General features: G+C 42.0%; 1 protein-coding gene across 1 annotated transcript in view; it reads right to left on the minus strand.

The window, feature by feature from the left end:
• Positions 1-3,679: 3,679 nt before the first annotated feature.
• Positions 3,680-24,846, minus strand: part of Slit3 (slit guidance ligand 3) — a 590,749-nt gene continuing 569,582 nt past the window's right edge. The window contains exons 33-36 of the mRNA XM_003473328.5: positions 22,084-22,238; positions 20,361-20,646; positions 18,733-18,941; positions 3,680-8,117 (exon numbers count right to left, since the gene is read on the minus strand). Coding sequence (XP_003473376.2) covers positions 7,882-8,117; positions 18,733-18,941; positions 20,361-20,646; positions 22,084-22,238 — 886 coding nt within the window. The 3' untranslated portion in view covers positions 3,680-7,881. The remainder of the gene's footprint in view (positions 8,118-18,732; positions 18,942-20,360; positions 20,647-22,083; positions 22,239-24,846) is intronic.

A 24,846-nucleotide genomic window follows, 5' to 3' on the forward strand; every position in this document is an offset into this window, starting at 1 on the left:
TGAATAGAGGCTGTGAAAGTGGGCATCCTTGTCTTGTTCCAAGTCTTAAGGAGAAAGCTCTTGACTTTATTTAGGATGTTAGCTATACATTTGTTATATGTTGTCTTTATTGTGTTGAAGTACATTTCATTTATGACTAGTTTTTTGAGTTTTTATCAGGAAGAGATTTTGGGTTTTATTAAATGCCTTTTCTGTATCTGTTGCAGTTCTCATATACGTTTTCCCTTTAGTCTGCTAATGTGATGTATCACTTCTATTAACTTGCCTATGTTAAATGCCTCATATCCCTGGACAAACTCCATTGGTTCATACTGAATGATTCCATTCATTCCTTCCATTTAGGTGAAATGATAAATTTCAGGCTGCACTTGTAAATTTAATTTTAAATTCCAAATGAAAGCAGCATTTTGAGTTCAAAAGTTTCATAGGCTTTCAAGAATGTTAATAAGAAAGTTGGTATCAACTTTTAATTGTCAAAATGATAGCATCTGTATTTATACAGATACTTATAATTATTTGGTTGCTGGAGTCTACAAAGCAGACTCACCAGCTTTATCTCATTTTGTCAATATTGCTTTGATTTTGGACTCATTGTTTGTAGGTTGCTGGTGGAGGTGATGGATGGCAGTGACAGGGAGTGTAGTGTGTGGTGAGTAACAGTGCTTGCCTCTTGGTTGGAACACATCCTTTAAGAGCACAGCCAGGTGACCTAAGGCCTTCTCACTGTGTCCCACTTCCTAAAGGTGCCACCACTTCCCTGAAGCACCATCCCAAGAATCACGTGGGCCCTTGGGGAACATTTAGCATCCAAATTATAGTAGCTTGTTCTTTATTTATCTGCCAGTGGGAGGTTCAAAGGTGACCTGCTCCACCAAATTTTATGTGTCACCTACGCATATTAATTCCAGACTTCATTGCTTTGCACTTATTTGCAGTGGCTGAGTTAGAAGGCACAGAATGGCAGACAGGATGACGGCAGTCCCCACTGCCAGAAATGTCCTCACACCAGCTTCCCATCAATAACGTGTTCCAAACACAATTATAGAATACCACCTGCCACCTGTTCTAACCAAGGCATCCTGAGGAGATCACTACTTGTTACCTCATTTTTCCTTCTTTGGTAAGTGATTTCATCCAAGTATTCAGGGAAGGCTGCAATTAGCCTAAACCAGGGTTCTCAATCTCAGCAGCACTGTGGCCATTTTAGGTAGGAAAATTCTTCATTGTGGGTGCTACTCTGTATGTTTTATGATCTTTAGCATCCTCTCTGGTTTATATACTAGATGTCAGTAGCACCCTATGTCCCAATTATTCAGTATCTCCAGATGTCAAATATCTTATGGGGTGTTGGCAGATCTCTCTGTTTAAACTTCTGCAGTAGAATGATACAAAAGACAATTTGAGAGAGATCAATTTCTAGGTTGAGTATCCCTTATCTGAAATGGTTGGGACCAGAAGTACTCTGAGTTTTTGAATACTTTCAGACTTTGGAATATTTGTGTATATATAATGACATACCTTGGGTTATGACTCAAGTTTAAATGCAAATTTTTGCTTTATATATGTATTATACACGTATCTTGGAGGTAATTTTTTTTAGTTTTGGGTATAGAACCTTGGACTTGTTGCACTCTGGGTGACTGCTTTATCACTGAGCCCTGAAGGTAATTTTAATACAATGTTTTCAATAATTTTATGTATAATGATTTCATGTTGCAGAATTTTCCATTTGTGATGCTATCTCAGTGTTTAAGATCTTGAAGCATTTCAGGTTTTGGATTTTCAAAGTAGGGAAGCTTAACTTATACCTCAAGGTCCCCAACCTGAGAGCAGGGACTCCTGGCCTAATCATAAAAAAAGAAAGTGTGAAAGTGTACCTTCAGACCATAATATTAAGTGAGATAAATCAGACACACAATCTTAAATATCATGTAGTTTCTTTTATTTGAGAAAACCAAAATATAAATGAAGAGCAAAATAAAAAACAGATAACAGGAAATAGGGACATAGATTTTTTTTTCAAATAGGAAGAGGATCATAGGAGGGGGACAAGGGGATGAAAAACAAGAAGTGAGATGTGTTATGCATATACATGCACCATCTCTATACAAGGAATGTAATCATGTAATGCAAAAAACTCAAGGGGAAAAAAAAGAAAAAGGAAGGTGTGGGTTCCTGGTCCACAGCCATGCCTGGCAGGGGTACCCAACTGTTGACACGGGACATGGAGTGTATCAGTGTGACATGTTCCCAACCCCTATTTCAGATTCATTTACACTAGAAGCCTTCAAACTAACATCAAACGGGGGTTTGATGGAACCTAGAGCTCCTGGCCTGTGTGGCTGTCTTGGTCAAGGAACACCAAAGAGAAGAAGCCCAGGCCTACAGCCAAAGGATCTGGCCCTATTTCCATCGTGTGGTGCATTTACTGCCTGCCAGTGTTTTGCTCTTAGTGGGACTTCCACAGGGCACATGTAATCTGCCAGGGAAGTAAAGGCGATCTTCATCCAGCCTAGGCAGCCTCTGCGCCCACAATGGTTCTCATACAGCACACCCGTAGCCTTCCAAGGATGCCCCAGCACTGAGGCTGCCAGGCGAGTGCTCTTGTCTTGTCATCGACTCTGGCCTGCTAAGATGCTCAGGTCTAGTGAGTGCTGCAGGCCATGCTCCTTTCCCTCTATTTCTTGGTACTTTACCTCATCCCCATGTCCTGGTTCTTCAAAGAGGCCTCGGTTGATCTCTGGGAAAAGGTCATTCCGTCATATCTCCTTTACTTTGTTGTCTGAAGTGAATTTATGGCTACCTATTATCACAGCCTTTGTTGATTGGCACACACTCTGTAGTTAAAGTTTATTTTCCAGCAGACCAAGGACTTTGTCATGATTAAGTGTCTAGGACAATATCTGACACATAGTATTATGCTCAATAAATGTTTATTGAGCGAATGAATAAAAGAGTGTTTTAATAACGCATTCCTCAAGCCAGAGTGGCTTTCCCCTGTAACCTTTGTCTGCAGTTACATAAACAGGTCACCCCCTGGAAACCCTGAGCCATATATTGGATCTTCTTTGTTAGGTCTGTGTTGATCTACGGATCCATTTTGCTTCATGGTCCAAGAAATTTTTTTCAGCTGCAGATATTACTCATTTAATGACCTAATGACTGTTAGGATAATCCATCTTTTTTTTTTGTAGTTTTCTGTACATCTTGACAATAGAGCCTCATTGTCTTTTTTTTACACATCTTGTTTATCCAGTACTGTACTTTTTGCTGATTGCACTGTACAGTAGTATAGGTTTATGTTCTAGTATATATTACAGTACTGCGTGTATGAATTATACAAATAAGAGCAAAGTCATCAAGTGGAGTTTTCTTTGATCATTTCTTTGTTCTGTATATTTAATATACCTACTATGTACAGTTCTCATTTAGTGACCAATTCATGTAATGACCTAGCTGACCTAGTCACAGGACCCAAACAAGGAGTGTGATTCTATACCACAGTTGCCCAAAACCCAGGAGTAAAGACTCTTTGTCCTAGGGGAGTGATGGTAAAACTTTCAGAGCTTTTGCTGTAAGAAACAGCTTTTGGTGGCAAGCAAGCCGTAGGTTCACTACCCTACTCAGAGGAAAATGAAAATCAGGGATGAAAATAAAACACACATACAGCAGGGCAGAGTTGCAGTATTCACAAGAGCATTGTGTAGCCCCTTCGTGACTCACCCATTTATTTAAATGATATCAGAATATGACAATCTGTTGAGAAAAAAATGCAAATGTACATTATTCCATTCTGGGAAAGGAGCACTATAACACTGCTTTAAGAAGTCTTTAAAATTTCCTACTGAATCTATTGTTGAGTTAGAGAATAAGCTTTGCCAAATGCCCCGTTCTGCCTTTCCTGGTCCTGACAGCTGGCATCTTTGACCAGTTGTTCCCTGGTGGAAACTACCAAGGCAGATACCACCAAGGCAGACTGTGCCTCCAGCTCCCGGGATGTCTGAGACTGCACTGGGGATACGAACTGCAGAAGATGGAGGATGCTTTTTGGGGTTGCAAGATCTATACCAGGCTTCTGTCTGCCCACATGTCCACTATGATGCAACTGGAGTGCTTTGCCTGTGTTGACACCTGGGTGTCTCTCCACCTCTGACATTAATTAGCTGACTGCATGACTTTGGCCTGTGATACAGTCACTTTTTCATTTTCTGTCTCAAGTGACTCATGGTTCCTTGAACTGTAATATCTGAGATCCTATCAGTCTTTGAGGATCAGGTCACTTGCTGCTTTGGCCTTCTGCTTCCAGCAGAGAAAATGGGTGATTGCCTGGCCTCAGGGTGCAGTTTGGGGATAGCTTTGTCTCTGCATTCCTGACTTGGCCATTTCTGATTGCCTGAGGGTCACCCAGTTGCTATTGCCTTTCTTTCTCTGGCCTTGGGAGGTCTGCCTTACTATCTGTGCCGTTTGCTTCCTTCCCCCTTGTCAGGTCTTCATCTTTCTGAAGCATCAGATCCCTTTTAATGAGACTGAAAAGGCAAAGTTATCTTTTAAAAGGGCTTTTGGCATGTCAGTCATAGCAACAATAACAACAATAATAACAACATCTTACATTTCAGGTTTTTAGTTTATATTTTACAGAGCTTTTAAATACATCATTTCATCAGGTACTTGAGGGGCTCTCAAGTGACTTTCTCCTTTCCTAGTGCTGCTCAGGGGAAAGAGCTGAGTAGCCCCTTTCGGCACATGTGCATCTACACAAACACTAAACCATACTTTATAGGGTGCAAATTAACCAACAGATGCCTTCCTGTCCATGGGTTTTCTGTACTGAGAATTTTCACTATTCAAGGACATAGTGAGTTTTTAACTTTGTTAGAGATACTTCATTTTGGGAAGGAGTTTTAAAAATTGTTCTTTGCATTTGACATTTCTTAAAGTTAATGCTTCCAAAATTGAGGGGAAGGCCCCAAATCTACTCCCTGCAGGCTGCACCAAGATAGAATCAGGACTTTTTGCTGTTTTGGTGGACTGTAGCTGGATTCAGGAATAAGCCCACAAGGTGCGTGGAAGAGGGAGGATTTAAGATCCTTGGGGAAGTAGAGGGAAAGCCACCAGCCTGGCAAGTCCTCCCAGGACACCAGAGGCCCTGGGTGAGGCTCTTAAAGTAGGAAGCTGACTGGACTTTGCACTGGGTGGAGAGAGGCTGGCTAAGGGTGTTGGTAGTCAATCAGGATCGGGTGGACCTGCCAGGGCTGGTGGGGGTGCGTGGGTGAGGGGAGGGGTGTTAGCCAGATCCCAGCTCTCCCTTTGTGGGACTAAGCTGAGCTGCCAAGAAGACTTGGGATTCACCTTGAAATCAGTGTTTTCTAGCCACAGAGTGAACACCTACCGCGCTGAGGCCATTTCGGGTGCTAGAGACGCTCCTTCGGGTGCTACTAGCTGTGTCTCCCGTCAGACCTTGTCTTGCTTTTCCTCTGCTGAAACTCTGACTCTTCCTGGCCTGGCCTGGCACGTGTAGCTCTTTGTGGTTTAAACTCTGCCTTCACATCTACCCTGTTTCTGTTTCCCAGTGTGCATCTCGTATTCTTGCTAGGACCTCTGGCTGGCAAACATGTCAGACCTTTTCATGTTTTACTGCTGTTTATTAGGCTGTTCCAGGGAAAATTCATCTTTCCTTCCTGGTTCTGGCAAACTGCTGTTCAACCTTCAAGACCCAGGATTGGAAATTCCCTCCTCTACACAGCACTTTAAACTGCCATCAGGGAATACGTAATTGTACATTTTCATCCCTGTTCCTGCCTCAGACTGTAAGATCCTTAAAGGAGGGATATGTTTCTCTCTCAAAAGAAGCAGAGCACTTTAATGGTTAAGTGAGCAAGTTCTAGAGCCTGACAACCTGTGTTCAAATCCTAGCTCTGCAATTTATTAGCATCTTCTCTTTGATAAATTCCTTAACTTCTCTGTGTTTCAGTCTGCTTAACTGTAAAATGGATCAATAATGTTTTTAACGTAAGATTACTTTTAGAATTGAATGTATATAAATATATATAGTAAATAGAATATCTGATATAATGTAGCTAATGCTAAAGAAGTCTCTAAACAAATCCATAATAAGATACAGAACCCAGAACATGATACATATCCACATGCATATTTTAAAGTAAATTTCTCTAGCAAATCCCTCCCTGCTTGTCTTCACCTTGCCTTCTATTCCTCTATCTTTCTTTTTTCCCCTCTTGAGTCTTTGGCCCACCATTGGTCCCCACAGAGCAACAAAGCTGTTCTGGGGACACTCAGAGCTGAAAGATTCCAAACTGTCCTTGCTGAGATAAAAGCAGAGGAGGGTTGGATGATGCGAGCCAGGCAGTGGTGGGAAGAGCTGAGCTCCGGGGTGACATGCACTAACTGATGGGGTTCCGGGGGCAAATGAAGGTGGAGGAGAGATGTAGGGTGACAGGGACAGGGTAGGTCATTTAAGAACTGGTCAGAGGCTGGACAGGCTGCCTTTACTCATGTTTCCTAGATACCCAAGTCCGTGTTCTATTTAGTATTTTTCTGAATAAAAGGGAGAATAAAAAGGGAAAGAATGAGGAGAAGGTATCTGCTTTCTCTTTTACTTAGGGCTGTATTGATGAGCTTAACCTGCCTGAATCTCCTGCATTCAGCCATTCTAGAGGAGAATCTAGAGTTTTGCATCTGGATTCCAGTTTTGGGTCCTCCACATAGCAGATGGATGGGTTCTGGCATGTTACAGAGCCTAGGTTTCCTTATCTATGAAACAGGGCTCATTGCTTTACTCTCCCCAGGGACAGGAGGAGAGTAGAGTTCAGATATGCACTGGACAGCATTGCAGATGGGCAGTTTGTCACTGTGATGGTGGCCTGGAGGTCCTGTTGGCCATCCCAGTACTGCACGCAGGCTTGGCTCCTGGCCCTTCACGCCAGCATCAATCAGACTGTCTGCTCTCCTGGTGTTCACTCCAATGCGAAATTAACTGGAGGGAAAGAAGGGGCCAAGGGAGCTGTGTGACCCTAACCCTCTTCCTTCACCTCACCCAAGAGTACCTTCTTTTTACAGACAAAAGCACAGCTATTTTAACATTTGGTATAATAGGCTTGTTTGGCAAGATCTAGGTGGTCAGGTTGCTAATGGAAACCAGGGCCTTCGAGGAAGGGGAAAGAGGGTCTTCTGGTGGCCCAGACCTTGCAGCGTGCCCACGGCAGACAGAAAGCAATTGTTTTGAGCTGCAGTAAGATTTGGGAAGGCTGGGGTTGCCTTCTCCTGGAAGCAATGGGCATCATGGAGAGAGACAACCAGAACCTTTAAAAACTGGGTGCTTCTAGGGTCAGAGAAAAAAAGGAGTTAAAAAGAAGAAACCAAGAACAGTGTTTGCCTTCTCTGTCTTCCTCTTCCTCCTTTTTCCTGAGCTCAGTAAGCAGGTCCTGGTTTCTGCTGTCATGTGAGTGCCTCACAATCATGAAAAACTTCCTCCTCCTCCCTCAGACAGGCTCTCATTTCTTTATTCTTTATCCTTTTGTTTAAAACATTTTTTATTTGTCTTTTTTTGTCTTAAAATTTTAAAACAGCTGTTTATAAAAACAAAAAATTACACATCACAAAACAGTAAAAATAACTCACTATATGGTACATATACTCAGACGGTGTGATATATTTATATAATAAAAGATGAAAATAGTCACTTTCCATAATAAAAATAAGTTCTATTTTTTGTTTTTATTTTACAATATACTTAATATTCTCTTCTCTTTTTTTTTTTCTTCCTCTCCTTCATTCTGAATCTTTAAGGGGCCCCCGTGGCTGTCCCGAGCCCCACCAAGCTGGAGTCTGAGAGGCGGTGGGTGGGCCCGCGGGCAGAGGGGCTTAGGAACATGGGCTGCATCCACACTCTAAGTGTCTCTCCACCTCTTCCACGAATGAGGAGCCATCTGTGCACTGGAAGACATATTTCCGTCGCTTGCTACGGATGGGTTGGCAGCACTGGGACCCACAGCCCCCGCGACATTCCATTATGGGCACTTTGGAGGCTGTGGTACATGACGTGTAACCTTTCTGACGGTGAATTGCTTCTCGGACAACCTCCCCCAGACACGGATTCTCTGCAGAGGGCAGAAGAGGTAGTGTCATGGCACTGGTGGTGCAGGTGGCATGAATAATTCCTAGGCAGGGTGTCTGAAACTCTTGTGGTCTGAAGACCACGAGGACTTACTCATTTCCTGGTCTATCTGTGCGTCCACCCGCCCGCTCACTGACCCATCCGTCCACTCAACTGTTTGTGTATGTTGAGTGCTTTCTCTGTGCCAGGCTTATAATGAAGCCCTGAGGGTATGCTGGCAGTCAGCTGCAAGCTGGTCCTTTCTTTCCACAAGGTTAAGGTCCAGATGGGATGAGGCAAACTATGAGCCTGTATGCTAAATCCTGTCCCCAGGCAAGTTTTGATTACCCTATATGTTCTTTAAAAAGTAAAGTAAATACCAACATTTAAAAAAATCAGGGGATCTCACTTAAGAATTTGAATCTTTGGCTTCTTTGAAAACCAGGATATCTGGCAAAACTGAGCCTGCCTGCTTGCATTTCAGTGACAGGCAGCCAGAGTGCTTTGGATACAGAAGGAGATGCCCAGTTTGGCCCAGACTCCACTACCCTCAGTAGCCTGTCTCGCTTGGGCTACAATATGGTGCTAATTATATGACTATCTAAGTGACTGTATCTGTAATGAGAAGGGTAGATGCTATGAAGAAAGGGACATATTTATATGAGAGTGCAGAGCAATGGAATTTGACCTGGCTGAGAGCCAAGGAGGATTCTTGGGAGGGTGTTATGTATGGCTTTGCAATCTGAGTAAGAAGCGAGTGTTGATGAGGTATAAAGGGCCTTCAGGGATGAGCTTTTCTGGAAGCTCTAGGAAAAGCTAGAGAGCAAGGAAGGGGGGCCCGTAGGTCTGCTTGAATACTGTCCACTTTCAGCTTTCTACTGTCCTTATGACATTGAGAGAACATCTGGCATAAGGCACCGATTAGGGTGGTAGTGGACTTGCAACCAGGATCCTCGGCTCTGTCTGGGCAGATCATTGGTCACTCCTGAGTCTGTTTCCTTGCCCGGAAAATGGTGACACATCATTCTATTGATTAACAGGCTCTTACGTACATCAGAGGAGGCTAAAGGAGAAAGGGCCCTATGCATTTCATTTTATTTATTTTGGCACTGGGAATCAAAATCAGGACCCTGCACTTGCCAAGCATGTGCTGTGCTGCTGAGCTATATTCCTGGCTCTGCCTTATGCCTTTTAAAGTCAGGTATTTTAATACGATGCATGAGAGCTGTGTTAAAATTTTAGAATTATGAAGTTAAGTTTCACACAGAGTCTTGTGATAATGGTTGTGTGTGTATGACAGCTTGAACAATGGCGGAGAAAGAGTACAACTGTGTTACCGCATGTGTTACCACATGTGTTACAACATGGTAACAATCGGAGGGCTGGGGACATAGTCAGGGGCACAGTGCTTGCCAAGTGTACATGTGGCACTAGATGGCATCCCCAGTACTGCACAATACAAACACCCAGGGGAAGGGAGTGACTATCCTGATGATTGTCCGATAAGTCTGAAGCTATTTCAAAATAAAATAGTTAGTAAAATTTTTAAAATGAGCAGTTTGGGTTAAGAACAGTATTTTATCTGAGTGTGTAATGTGAAGGAGTCCTTGAGAGACAGGGTGGCCGGCCTAGCATCTAGCTGGTGGCAGTGTCCGTGTAGGATTAAAAACCTGCAAGGTGAGATGGAAACCATTTTAATTTTAAGGTAATTCAACTTTAATTTTCCTTTTTGGGGCCCAACCCAAAAGGATACAATAAAGTGACCACGATTGGGGGAAGCAATCTGAGGTTTATGAGCACGTTTATACCAAATGCCTGTCCTCTGTTGACCTGTTGGCAGGAAGAGGACTGGATAGGGACTGTATCTGGTGTCACTAACATATGGCTTGCCTGAGCCACACTGAATGGAGAACTGTGTCGGGCGGCATATAAAACATATACTTAATATTATCAGTCATAAAACTTTATGATTTGTTATAAAACTGAAAAAAGAGAGAGCAAGTGGCTTCTGGGCTTGGACACACCTGTAAGAACACGTGCAAGGTGCAGGTGTCCTGAGGACCCAAACTGCAAAAGAAAAGGAAGAGGAGTCGGCAAGGAAGAAGAATCCGCTGATTGCTCAGGCTTCCTCTGCTCCAGAGTCTCCAGGTGGTCACTGCCTACCCTCAAGGTGTCTCACCTCTAAATTAGTTTTTGCTCTGTTAAAAGTCTATACTTTCAGGATCTTTGTTTTCTTATTTTTGAAAATTTTAGTTGACAACAGTTGCATATGCTTACAAGGTGCAACGGGTGATGTTGTGTTATAGTACACGTGGCGGAATGATCAAATAGGGGTCATTACCCTATCTTCATCTCAAACGTATTTGTGGTAAGAACATTCAAAATCATATATATTTGAAATACACATTACAGTCATCCCATGATACAGCAGAACATCAATATCTCCCTATCATCTATTTCTCCTCCCTTCCCCAGGCTCTAGTAACACTGGTGTATCATACAATATTGAATACTGGTATTTTTGTTTTAGGGTTTTTCACTTAACATAGTGTCCTCTAGGTTTATCAACATTGTCAGAAATGACAGGATTTCACCCTTTTTATGGTTGAGTAGTATTCCACTGTGTATATAACATATGTATCTAAAACATGTATTTTCTTTACATATTTATCTTTTGATGGACATAAATTGATTCTCTAACTTGGCTATTGTAAATGGTTGAATGAATGCTGCAAAACTCATGGGAATATAGATATCTGATATACTGATTTTACTTCTTTTGCATATGTAAAATAGTAAGATTGGATCATTTGGTATTTCTTTTTTGTTTTTTTGGTACCAGGGATGGAACTCATGTCCTTGCACTTACCAGGCAAACACTTGAGCCACTGAGCTAAATTTCTTGCCCAGAATTTCTACTTTTAATTATTCAATTTTTCCGATTTTATATTCTCCACTAACAGTGTATGCATGTTGTTTTCTCCCTGTCAGTGTGTCGCCATTTCAACAGGTGCGAGGTGACATCTCATCATGGCTTTGATTTGTTTCCCTGATGATTAGTGGATGCTGTTGCCTCTTGCCATTTGTATGCCTTTTGAAAAACAGCTATTCAAGTCTTTTGCCCATTTGCAAATAGATCTTTTTCCTTTCCCTCCCTCCCCTTTTCTCTCTTCCTCTCTTCCCTCTTTTCTTTTTTCTGAGCTTGTGCTCTTGCTCCTCATGTTCTCTCTCTCTCTCTCCTTATGTTTTGGATAAAACAATTTCTAGTTATATAGGCTGCAAGTATTTTCTCTCCGTAAGTTCTCTCCTCACTCTGTTGTTTTCCTTGCTGTATAGATGCTCTTTAATTTGCTGTAATCCCATTTATCTATTTTTGCTTTGTTGCCTATGCTTTTGAGTTCTTATAAAAAAATCCTTGCTCAGTCTAATATTATGAATGGTTTATGATCTTATGTTTTAGTCTTATAGTATCTTTTCTTAAGTCTTTGATCTATTTTGAGTTGATTTTTTTATATGGAAAGACAAAGGGTCTTCTTTCACTCCGTTCCATGTGGATATCCAGGTTTTTCCAAACCTATTAATTAAAGAGACTGTCCTTCTCCCAATGTGTATTTATTGGCACTTCTGTCACAAATCAGCTGGCTATAGATATATGGATTTATTTCTGGGCTATTCTTTGTGTCTGCTTTTATGTCAGTGCCATGCTGTTATATTTACTGTAGCTTTGTGGTATATCTTGAATTCAGATTCAGCAATGCTTCTGCTTTGCTGTTTTTGCCTTAGATTGCATTGCTACTCAGGGTCTTTTGCAGTTCCACATTAATTTTAGGATTTTTTTCTTTTCCTGAAGAATGTCATTAAAATTTTGATAGAGATTGCACTGAAACTGTAGAATGATTTGGGTAGTATGGATATTTTAACAATATCTAAGTCTTCCAATCCATGAGCATGGGATTTTTTCCCATGTAGAAATCTTTTACTTCCTTGGTTAAGTTTATATGCTACGTCTTTTTTTTTTTTTTTGGTAACTATTTAAATGGAATTGCTTTTTAAAATTTCTTTTTCTTATTTTTTATAATTCAGTATGAGAATATAGAAATACTATTGATTATGGCATCCTGCTTTTGAATTCTAAAACTTTACTAAATTGAGTTTTTCTAGGTTTTTTTTTTTTGCATGTGTATGGAAGTTTTAGAGCTTTTTACATATAAGATCATGTCATCTGCAAATAAGAATAATTTAAATGGTTTTTTCATTTTGTATGTGTTTTTGCCTTATTGCTCTGGCTGTGACTATTTGCGCCGTGTCAAATAGCAGTAATGAAAGTGGGCATCCTCCAGATTTTAGAGGAAAAGCTGTCAGTGTCTCTCATCTCTATACAGTGTTAGTTGTGGGTTTGTCATACAGTGCTTTAACGTGTCAGGATACATGCCTTCCATAACTAACTTCTTGAGAGTTTTTATAATGAAGTGATGTTGAATTTTGTCAGTTTTATGCATCTATTGAAATGATTATTTGAGGTACTGGCCTTTAGCTTTTTCTTTTTTTGTTGTTTGTCAGTCTCAAGGAAGTGCTGGTGGTGTAGAAACGAGTTAGACGTATTCCATCCTCTTTAATTTTCTAGAATAGTTTGAGAAGAAATGGCATTAGTTCTTTTCTTTAAATGTTTGACAGAATATAGTGCTGAAGCCACGAGACGTTTTCTTTGATGAGAGACTTCTTAATACTGGCCTTTTCTTTCATGTCAGACTTTAGTACTGACTCAGTTTCCATATTTCTTATAGGAATGTTCAGATTATCTTTCTTCATAATTCAATTTTGGTACATTATGTATCCAGAAATGTATTTATTTCTTCAAAGTTATTCCATTTGTTCATGTATAGTTACTCATAATAGTTTATGAATACTTACATTTCTGTAGCACCAGCTGTAATGACTCCTTTGATTTTTATTTTCTCTCTTGTTTTTCTTAGTCTTGTTTAAAGCTTTGTTGAAGTTTTCAAAGAACCAATTCTTAATTTGGTTGACATTTTGTGCTGTTTTATAGTCTATTTCTTCTAGTTTTGAGTTTCATTTGTTCTTTTTCTAATTCTTTGACGTACAATGTCAAGTCACTTGAGATCATTTTTCTTTACAACATGTAGGTGTTTTTGCTAAAAACTTCCCTTTTAGAGCAGCTTTTCCGGTACTGTATGAGTCTTGTATGATGTGTTCTCGTTGTCTTAAGACATTTTATTTTATGTTAACACAGTTACCATAGATAATGATCACATTCATCATAGGGAATTTGTACCTGTGCATGATATATCTTCTTTTTTTCCCCATTCTTTTCTCTTCCCTTCAACTTTTCTTCTCCTCATTTACAAAAGTTTTGTTTCTATTTTTGACTTGCTTTTTTCTTTTTGAGATGGAGGGGGTCTGTATGTAGTTCAGGCTGACCTTGAACTCACTATGTAGCTGAGGCTGGCCTTGAACTTGCGGTTTCCTCCCTCAGCCTCCTGAGTGCTGGAATTACAGGCACGCATCACCATGCCTTTCTGTTTCTTAAAAGTCCCTTTTGTCTTCCTTCTCTCCTCCCACCTTTTCCCCTTTCCCATCTGAATGTGTTTTTCCTACATCCCAATATTTATCCCCTGTTTTACTCCTTATTTACCCTTTGGGTTTCTCACACAAGAGAAACAATGTAATACTTAAACCCGTGCATCTGATTTACTTCCCTGGAAATTATGAAAAAGTACATCCATTTACCTAACAATGACTCAAGCTTAGCCTTTGTTATGGTAGAGTAGCACTTCATTATGTATAAATCCTATATTTTCTTTTTCTGCTCATCTGTTGATGTGCATATGGGCTGTTGCCAAGATTTAGCTGTTATGAACTGTGTTGCTTATAACATGGAATGTACGTATCACTGTGGTATGATGCTTTTAACTTTTGTAGGAAAACACAATAGTTGGGTCAAATGGAACCTCTAGTTCAGTTTTTTGAGGAATTGCCATACTGATTTCCATAGCAATTGTACCAATTTACACTTCTATCAACAATGGAGAGAGATTCCTTTCCCCCCACAACACCACCCATATGTGTTATTGGTTGGCTTCTTTGTCTTAAAACATTTTAAAATTCGTCTTTTAATTTTTTCACTTGCCCATCGGTTATTCAGAAACATGTTATTTGATTTCTGTGTATTTATAAAGATTCCAAAGTTACTACAGTTAGTATTATACGATTGTGGTTTAAAAAGATACAGGACATGACTTCTTTCTTCTTAGATTTAAGACTTGTTTTGTGGCTTAACGTATGCTTTATCCTGGAAAATGTTCCATATGCTAATGAAAATGTGCATTCTGCAGTTGTTCGGTGACATGTTTTATAAATATCTATTAGTTTCAGGGGCCGGAGCTTTAGCTCAAAGGCATAAGGGCCTGCCTTGCAAGCACACAGTCATGAGTTCAATCCCTGGGACCAAAACAAAACAAAAAAATCCACTAGTTTCATTTGGTGTATAGTTCCATTTAATTCCAGTTCTTTGTTGAGTTTCTGTCTGGATGATCTGCCTATTTATGAGAGTGGGGTGACTTTCCCTACTATGATTCTATTGCAGTCTCTCTCTTAGATTTATTAATATATTCTTTACATATTCACATACATATATTTATAGTTGTTATATTATCTGGCTGAATTGGCCTTTTTCACATTATCATGTAATGGTCTTATCTCTTATAATTTTTGATTTTTTTTGAGACAGTCTCACTATGTCGCCCAGACTGGCCTCGAACTTACCCAGGTCTTCCTGCCTTAGCTTCCCAAGTGCTGGGATTATAGTGTGCACCACGATTTTTGATTTCAAGTCACTGTCATCTAATATGGCTACTCTGGTTACTTTTGGTTTCCACTTGCATGGACTACCTTTTCCACCCCTTCACTTTCAGGTTTTATGTCTCCTTGCAGATAAAGTAAGCCTCTCATAGGCAGCATAGAGTCTTGTCTTCTTTTATAAATCTTTTCAGCCACTCTGTATCTTTTCTTGTTGTAGTGCTGAAGATTGAACCGAGAAACTTAAGACATGCTGAACAAGCACTGTACCACCGAGCTACTATACATCCCTGGGCCACAACTGGGGAACTTAATCCATTTATCTTCAAGGCTATTATTGATAGGTAAGGGTTTACTATTGTCACTTTGTTAATTGCTTCCTGGTTGTTTTGTAAATCCTTTCTTCTTTCCTTTTTTATTTAGTTTGTCTTTCTTTCTTTCTTTCTTTCTTTTTTTCCTGTCTTTTTGAGACGGGTTTCACTACGCAGTCCAGGCTGACCTTGAACTCTCAGCAATCCTCCTGCCTCAACCTACCGAGTGCTGAAACTACAGGTATGTGCCACCACACCTGGCACCTTTGTGGTCTTTTTGTAGTGCTAAGCTTTGGTTCTCTTCTGGTTTTCATTTGTGTGTCTAGTGTTAACTGTATATGTGTCAGGTTATTGTGGGGTTATCATAAAGAATTTTGTAGTTATAATAAACTATTTTCAGCTGGTAACAATGCTGATCACTTAGTTTTGCCTTCTTCCTACAGTTTATATCTTTGTTGCCTTAATTTACATTTTTATGTTTTACATTTCTTTCTTTCTTTCTTTTTCGGTACTGGGGATCAAACTTACAACCTTGCACTTGCCAAGCAGGCACTTGTGCTGCTGGGCTAAATTCCCAGCCCTGTTTTATTTATTTATTTATTGGTACCGGGGATCGAACTCATGACCTTGCACTTGCCAGGCAGGTGCTTATGCCGCTGAGCTAAATCCCCAGCCCCTGTTTTATATTTCTTAACAACTTATTTTAGCCACAGTTTTTCTTGACCACGTTGACTTTTAATTTTCGTACTATAGATCTGAAGATTTATATGCCATCATTAATAGTAATGGCCTATTTTTAATTTGATTATAAATTAACTTCTGCCAGGGAGTTGTTCTTCACTTCTAGTTGGAGTACTCTCTTAAGCATGTCTGTAAGGCTGGTCTAGTGATGCTATCTCAGCTTTTGCTTGTCTGAGAAAGATGATTTCTTCTTTAATTCTGAAGGATAGCATTGCAGGATATAGTGTTTTTGGCTGGCAGGTTTTGAGTTCAGCACTTTGAACAAGTCTCATTTGTTCTTGAACTCCAATTTCTGCTGAGAAATCTGTGGATAGTCTCGGGGAATATTTCATGTGATTCACTGCATTTCTTTTGCTGCTTGTAGAATGTTTTTCCTTGCCTTTGCATTTAACAATCTGATTATAAATGTGCTTTGGAGAGGATTCTTTTGGATAGAATCTAGTGACCCAGCTTCCTGAATGTAGTTATCCATCGCTCTTGTATGATTTGGGTATTTTTAGCTGTTATTTCATTAAATAAGTGTTCAGTGTTCTTCTTTTTCTTTTCTTCCTCTTGGGATTCTGTAATAATTTTCCTCTTTAATGGTGTCTTGTTACTTCAGTAACCTTTCTTGATTTATTCTTTTTTTCCTTTTGGCCCCCTGATTAGATTGTATCAAAGGACTTGTCTTCAAATTTAGACATTTTTTCTTATGCTTGATCTATTGTTGAAATTCTACATTTTTAAATTTCATTTATTGTTCAGCTCCAATATTTCTGTTAGGCTTTTCCTTCACTTTTATGGCTCTATTGAATCTCTGAGGTCATGAATTGAAGTTTCATTGAATTATCAGTCTACATTCTCTTGTATCTCACTGAGTTTCTTTAGGATCATTATCTCAAATTCTTCTTTCACACAATTTTTTTGTAATCAGTTACTGGAGAATTCCTGTGTTCATTTGGCATCATGTTTCCTTTGTTTTCATGTTTCTTATATCCTTATGTTGATATCTGTATCTGGTAGAATGTCTGTCTCTTCTAGTTTTATGGAGTAGCATTGTAGAGAAAGATTTCCTCCAGCAGGTGGGCTCCAGGGTGTCATTTGGATGGGGTGTGTTGGCTTTGGTTTTAGCTGGATGCAACAGTGTGGTCTCCATGCGGTTCTTCTGCTATAATTAATGTCGGCTTCAGAGTGCCTCAGTGTCCTATACTGCTGGAGTGTGTGGTGGTCAGGGTGGAGCTTCACTGGTTTTCAGGTTGAGGGGTTATGTGGAGCAGATCAGGTCAGCCTCCTGCTGTGCAGGGTGTCTGTTGGGATTAGGTATCAAGGTCACAGGTGTCCCACTCTTTCTAGATTTAAGCGGCTGGCACCATGGCACTGTTCACTCACAGGAGTGAAGGTTGATGAAGGATGGAGAGACGCAGCGCCCACAGCTCATGACATACGTTAGCAGTGCCTGTGGTGTCAGGTGTATGGTGGCGGGGGTGGTGTCAGTGTGTGTGTGTGTGTGTGTGTGTGTGTGTGTGTGTGTGTGTGTGTTTGGGGGACACTTCTCGTCTTTTCCCTGCAAGTAGAAGTCCCTCCTGTCTTTGAGCCAGTGTGAAGATGGGGTGATCCACTCTCCTCGCCTGCTGCCACCTTGGGTATCTATGGTCGGAGGGTCTCCCTGCTCTCTTACTGTATTCCAGCACTCTTTTAGAGATGCCAGTCAAATGTAATTGTCTGTTTGCTGGTTGGGCTCTTTAGTGTGTTAAGGGATGCTTCTGTTAGCCATCTCTAGCCAGCCATCTTGCTGATGTTCCTCAAGAGTCTCAATCCTTTATTTACCAAATCTTAGTCTTTATATTATACTGATGCAGAAGGTGCTATGAATCGAATAAGAACTTATGACCCAGACAGTTAAAAATATGTTTCTATTAGGCACATGGGTGCCATGCGACAGAACTTGTTCTTTTTCCTCATGACAATGTTGCTTCCAAGTTTCAGACTCTTAATCTAGATTTGTTTTCATGAAACTAGGTTATGCAGTTCAGCTGTCAGATTCTTAGCACTGTGTCTGGTGTCATGAACTTTACATCTCATGTCCTCTTCCCCACAACCTACAAGGCAATATTGTAGTCAGGCTCTAAAGTGGCTCCCAGTGGCCACCACCTCCTGGTGTCTGTCCTCTGTGTGGTCCCTGCCTCACTGAATGTGACTGATGCATGGAACCAGTGTGATTTAGGGACGACAGTGCAAGTTAATCCCATAGTCAGATCATATGAGACCTTGTGGCTTCCTTTTTGCTCTCTTGATCTGGCTTCTTTGTTATGAGGACTGCCAAGTAGCCCATGTAGAGATACACAGGGGAAAACTGAGGCCTCCTGCCAAAAGCCACCGCAATGGGAATGCAGCACATTAGAAGCATCTCTTGCTGTCTCATGTTAACTTCTACAAAACTGCAGCCTTCATTTTAGTAAGTGTATTCTTGCGAGACTCCAGCTAAACTGTCCTTACATTTCTGACCCATCAAAACCTTATCAGATGAAAAAAATTGTTTACTGTGGTTTGAGGTGCTAAGTTTTAGAGCTAGTTTGTTATTGCAGTAGTAAACATGTGATAGTAAAAGGTATAATACTGCCCTCATTTTCAAGATGAGGGAATTGAGGCTTAAAAAGTGACAGCACCAAGGCTATGCATCATCTATGTGGCACAGGCAGCCCTGAAGCGTAGGTATTGTGATTATGGGACCACTCTTGTTTCTCCTCACCCCCATGAGGATACTAGACTCACCTTGTTCACAGTGCTCCCCACTAAAGCCAGGCTGGCACAGGCAGGAGGGTTCCCCTTGATCTGAGATCTGGCACTGTCCATGGTGGCACTTGAAGGCTGAGCACACACTGGCAGAATCATTCTTGCGGTCGCACAAAGCCCCTCCGTAGCCCTCAGCACATTTGCAGACGTATGAGTTCCCGGTTGCCACACACCTCCCGTGGTTGCAGCTGGGGGCAAAGAGGTGGAGAAAGCGGGAGGAACGAGACCAGAGTCAGTGGTGCTAGAGGCTCTCTTTTCCCACCCCAGCCATGAACCAGGCTTAAACCAAGCAAGAGCTGTAGGCCCTTCAACCACAATAGGAGCTATTTTTGCACACACAAACCAGCACTCATGCATCCAAGTGGCAAGCTGCTGCTTGGAAGAATATAAACTTTCTGTAAACATTTTAATGGCTTCACCGTCTTAAATGATAGTGAAGGCTATTACTACTACAGGGTGTGATTCCTAATCCAAAATCTGAAATCCAACATGCTCCAAAGTTCAAAATTTTTGAGCACCAATATGATACTACAAGTGGAAAATTCCACACCTGACCCCATGTGATGTGTTATAGTCAAAATGTAGATGCTCTAAAAATCTTGCATACAATTACCTTCATGTTATGTGTATAAGCTGGATAGGAAACAAATGAATTCCATGTTGAGAATTTTGGTCCCATCCTCAAGGTATCTCATTATGTATATATGCAAGAATTCCAAAATCTGAAAACATCCCTACTGGGATGACATTCAGAGGTAGGATTCATGTTAATTCTAGAGTCACACATACTCAGAAGCAACAGGAGGTGCAAACCCTTTATAGCTCTCCTCCCTTCCTGATCCAAAGTATTATTTTCCAGCTTGTTCAGCCAACGAAATAACCAGTTTTGGCTCTTGTGTTATTTTTGACTGATTTAGATGCCTTAACATTAGGAATACTGCATCTCTTATATTTAGCATGAGCCTAGCACATAGTGGGCTCTCCAAAAAACAAATATATATATATATATATATATATATATTTTTTTTTTTTTTTTTTTTTTTTGGTCTTTTTTGAGACAGTGTCTCTATGCAGTTCAGGCAGGCCTTGAGCTCATTTTGTTATCCAGGCTGGTCTTGAACTTGCAATGATCCTCTTGCCTCAACCTCCCAAGTGCTGGGATTACAGGCGTGAGGGCTTGGGCCCTCAATATATATTTGCTCAATGAATAATGAATGACTAAACCACTAAACACGACTCAGCTGTGTATGCTCATGCAGCTCTGCAGTCTCACTCAGGGCAATAGCCAAGGGACTAAAATTCACCCTAATTCTAGTTGCCGTGCCAAGTGCATGTGGGCACTACCTCTCCAAAGGGACACCTTTCTTTAGTCACACAGAGGTGGCCTAAAGCTTGGGGCAGCTCTGGATAAGTTTTCAGGCCACCTGGTAAAGACAAGAGTCTGCGCATGATGATGTCTCTGAGTGAGACCAGCTGCTGAGATTTATAACTTCTGCAGCAGTTTCCTCAGTGTGATCCTAATGCCTCTGTCTCCATCAGCGCTCCCTCCTCAGGCAAGGGCAGAGACAGCATGTACATAGGGAGTCTGGGTCTTGCAGGACACTGACCTGTGGCCGAGGCAGGGGTCCCGGGCTTCCTGGTCACACAGTGGGCCAGTCCAGCCCGGGTGGCACTCACATACCACGCTGTCCTTCTCCACTGAGTGGCACAGGCCATGCTTGCACACGGTGCAGGACTTGCAGCCTGGAGAGACCCCCAGCGACTGTGGTGGGAGAGCCTTGAAGTCCTGGAGCTCGTTGTTGATGCGCACTTCATGGATGCAGCCATGGAATCCACCCAAAGGCCGGTCGGCGCCCTGGCGCAAGGCTGAGAGGCCCGTGGAGGTGGGAATGCCTGTTGGAGACAGGTTTCAGGACAGCCTAAAAGTCCTTCCCTGCCCACCCAGCTTGTCACAGCCAGCACCCAGCCGTCCTCAGGGTTTGAACTCCTCCTTCTTAGTGTAGAGCCTGTGACCTCTGGTGTTCACATCAAGGCCCAAAACCTGGGCCTTATCCACACAGGGACAGGCATCCTGGGTCCTGTGAAAGGACTACTTAAAATTTTAAATTTCTTGCTACAATTTAAATGTAAAGAATTTCTCACAAATGTCTATCGCTTGTACTTGACCTAGTCTGGTCACCCACTGCCATGTGGTCTGATTGGCTCAGCTGAGAACCACTATCCCTCATAGACCTGGGATGGACTGTACTCTAACCTTCTCTGCTGATTTCCCGAGTCTGGGCATCTCCTTATTCCAGCTCTTCTACTCTGAGCTCTGAGGGAAAACAAGCTGAAGTTTGGGGGAGTAGATGTGATGTGGGGAACGGTCTTCATTAGTGGAACTTTGGCGTTCAAGGTTTCAGACTGCTGTCCTCTGTGCTGTGAACTCTTTTTTCCAGGATGTTTGAGAGACTGTTGGTAAAGACCTGATTTGCTTTCCCATTGGGTCCGACTTGTGTTTTCTCCCCGCTTTGTACTGTTAGCTGCCCATCTCATACACAGAGAGCCTGAGGCCAGTCTGCAGGCTGGAAGCAGAGGACTCTGGGTTGCTCTGGCTATACCTGGAGCAGGTTCTGGGAGGGGAGCAGCAGCCTTCCTCTGGGGAGAAGCTGTCCTTTCTGGGCTGGATCTGGGCCAGGTGCATTTTCTGGCTTCCTGCCTCTGGGCAGTAGCCTGACATTGCAGATTTTTGAACTTTTTTTTTGGTACTGGGGACCAAACTCACAGCTGCGTGCTTGCAAGGCAGGCCCTTCTGCTACTGAGCTAATTCCCCGGCCCAGATTCTTGGACATTTATGGAAGCCCCTTAGAGGACATCTCTTGGTGTCACTGCTGACACCTGTGTGGAACAAACAGCTCTGACTTTGCTAGCCTGGTAGCAACTTGTGTTTTTTTCCCCCAAACTTGAGCTTCCCCATTCATCGACTGACCCTTGCCTGCAGGCTAGAGCCCAGACATGTTTCCTTTTCCGGCTGTTTCTCTTCTCACCATCCCCAACCCATCTGCACCTTACCCCCAGCCTCAGCACCTCTCTAAGCACCTTGAAGTCCCCACAAAGAGTCCTGCTGTTTCCTGTCCAAGTCTGTCTCCAAAGTACTTTTGTGTCCATGAAGGCTAATGCATATTCAACCTCTGAGGAATCAGCTTTGCCATTACTTCCTCCAGGAAATATCTGATGGGCTTTGGCAGTGGATGCTGAGCTGAGAGTAGGGAGCCCTTGGCGGTAGGTCTGGGTGCAGATGCTGAGAAGGGGACCAGAGAGGGGCCAGAGGATGGTTCTGGGGAGCGTTACCTCCAAGGTAGAGAGGGCTGTTGATGCCTACTGCTGGCTGCTTCTGGAGCTTCCCAAGGCTCTTTGGTGCTCCTTTGTCCACCACCAGGTTCAAGGTCTGGTTAAGCATCACCAGCTCCACGCTGTGGAATTGTCCATCATTTACTGTCTCCACACTAGGCAAGAAAGAAAGGAAACAGCAGATGGTCTTCCTGAGTGCCTTCCATGGCCAGGCAGGATGCTGACCTGCCTAGCAGCATTTGCATTTTGTTTTACATTTTTTTTTTTCTGTTGTTGGTTTGTCTTTTGAGACAGGATCTTGCTATGTAGTTCAGTCTGGCCTTGAACTTACTATATAGACCAAATTAGCCTTGACCTCCAGGCAATCCTGCCTCAGCATCCCGAGTTCTGGGATTATAGGCACATGCCACCATGTCTGGCTTTTACTTTTCATTTGGAGACAACTTCAAACTTAAATAAGTTGCAAAGATGTAGCACAGCAAATACAACCCAGCTTCTCCTATTATCCACACTTGCTTCATCATTTATTTCCCCAACCCACAAATTTCCTGAGCCATTTAAAGATACATACATTATAGTCCTTAACCCTAGGATATCTCCCTGTGCACTTCACGAAGATGGGGATATTCTCTCAAATAAACATAGCATAGCTAACAACTCAGGTAAATGTAGTAAACATATCATTCTTTATCTTCTGTTCAGATTTTTTTAGTGGACCCAAAAATATCCTTTGTAGTATTTTTTCCTTCTATTACAAAATCCTGTCTAGTGTCAGGTACTATATTTAGTAATCAGCATGTATTTGCATTGTCAATAAATAGCACTAGGCAATCTATCTTTCAGTTACCTTCTTTATTGTGACTCTATCTGCATGTCACCTGGACATTCTTTATTTAACGCATTTTCTATATCCCCTTTGAGTATCAGTAAGCAGAGAAGTTTGGTACTGCTCTACAGATACTATTCAAGAAAAAAAGGTTTTAGTGTGATTTTAAGTTTTTCTAGTGCATAGGAAGTAAATTCTCTCAGTTGAAATAGCAGTACCATGTCTTTTTTCTACCTAAATTCATCTCATGAGCCACCAACATCATGTTGTACCACATTTCGGGAAATTACAACACTTCTGCCAAGTAAGTCTATTGTTCCCATTACAGAAATGAGGAGATGGAAGCTCGGAGAAGTTACATGGTTAACCCAAGACTTCACAGCTAATAAATGACAGAGCAAAGGTTTGACCTTCTTCATGGTGCCTCTGCTGGTCTCAGCAGCCACTCCAAGGGCTTACAATGGGCTGGACGGGATGCTAACTGGGTCGCATAATTTCAATGGCACAACTATGAAATGGGATATCTCTAAATACCAGAGACCCCATGTCACAGATAAAGACACTGATGCCTAGAGAGGTTAAGTGCTTTGTATGAGATCACCCAACTAGTATATACCAGAGACAAAATTTGTAGGAAAGCTAAAATTAGAAACCAATAATGGAGGAAAAGTTTGTTTGGGCTCTCAGTTTTGAGATTTTAGTCCATGGTCACTTAGCCCTGTTCTTTTGGGTCTGTAGTGGCACAGTACACTATGGTGGGAGCATGTGGCAGAGGAGGCCTTGTCACCTCATCACAGCCAGGAAGCAAAACACAAGAGAAGGGGCCAGTGCCCGGTATCCCCTTCAAAGGCATGCCCCAATGTCCTCTCTCCAGGCTTCAATTCCTTGAAGTTCCATTGCCTCACAGTAGCAACACAGAGGGGCAGCCAGGTCTTCAACACATGGGATATGGGGATCCAGCTGCCAGCCCTGAAGGGAGCTGTGGGCATGGCTGCAGGTCTGGGAGGTGTGGGTACTCCCAGAATTAAGGTTTAGGGAGGAGGGTGGCTGTTTCCATTCTAGATGCACACAAGTAGAATGAACACTCACACCAGATCCTCCTGGATGCTGGTTCCATTCTCTGTCTCCTGAACTCCTGGGTTAGCCCAGGCCCTGGTGCATGACCTCTGAAGGCTCTGGCTGGTGGAGTAAGTCAGTGGACCATAGTAGAACCTGTATCTTGATTCTTCAACCTTACAGCTGCTCAAGGTTTTGAGTTTCTATATATTTCACTGGTTCATTACCATCTCTGAGGAGTGTACTCTTGTGAACCCCATGTTACAGGGAAGCAACATAAAGAACTTGACCAAGAACAGGACGTTTGGAAGTGATGGAACTGAAGCTCAAATTCTAGATGGATTTCAAATCAAAGCCTCTGTAACTTCGTCTGTACCAATCAGTCATGGTTAATGGGTCACTTTGTTCCTGGCTCAGCTTAACCAGAGTTTCCTGGAAATGGTGCTTAAAGCTAGTGCTTTTCACATGGTAGATCCCTGGAGGTTTGGGGTAGCAGGGCTGAAAGCTCTGATTACCACCATCTCCAGATCAGGATGACTCCATTCTATTTGTCTTAAAAAATGTGTTGGCCTTTGAAATAAAATACCAATGGGAAGAATGACTCTATAAGTATAAAACAAGAGAAACAAATGAAACCTTGTTGTTTGCATTAAAAGACATGGTCACAGTATACTGCCTAGCTCCAGAAATTAGTCTCCTTGAGAGATATTTGAGGATTTCAAATTGAGGGGAAAGAAGGATGCCTGGGGTCCTTCTCACTCTCTAGTGGGTCAGACTGAGGCGGTGTGAAGGGCAGGGAGACAGCATGGAAGGTGGCAGAGTTGGGCTGGATGGCTCCTCCTGGGCTGGCATGACCACATGCTCTGGTCATGTTGGCATTA

Source organism: Cavia porcellus, unplaced genomic scaffold (genome assembly GCF_034190915.1).
Source record: "Cavia porcellus strain 051 isolate PalLab524CR breed Dunkin Hartley unplaced genomic scaffold, mCavPor4.1 scaffold_19, whole genome shotgun sequence".
In the NCBI taxonomy this organism is placed as follows: Eukaryota; Metazoa; Chordata; class Mammalia; order Rodentia; family Caviidae; genus Cavia; species Cavia porcellus.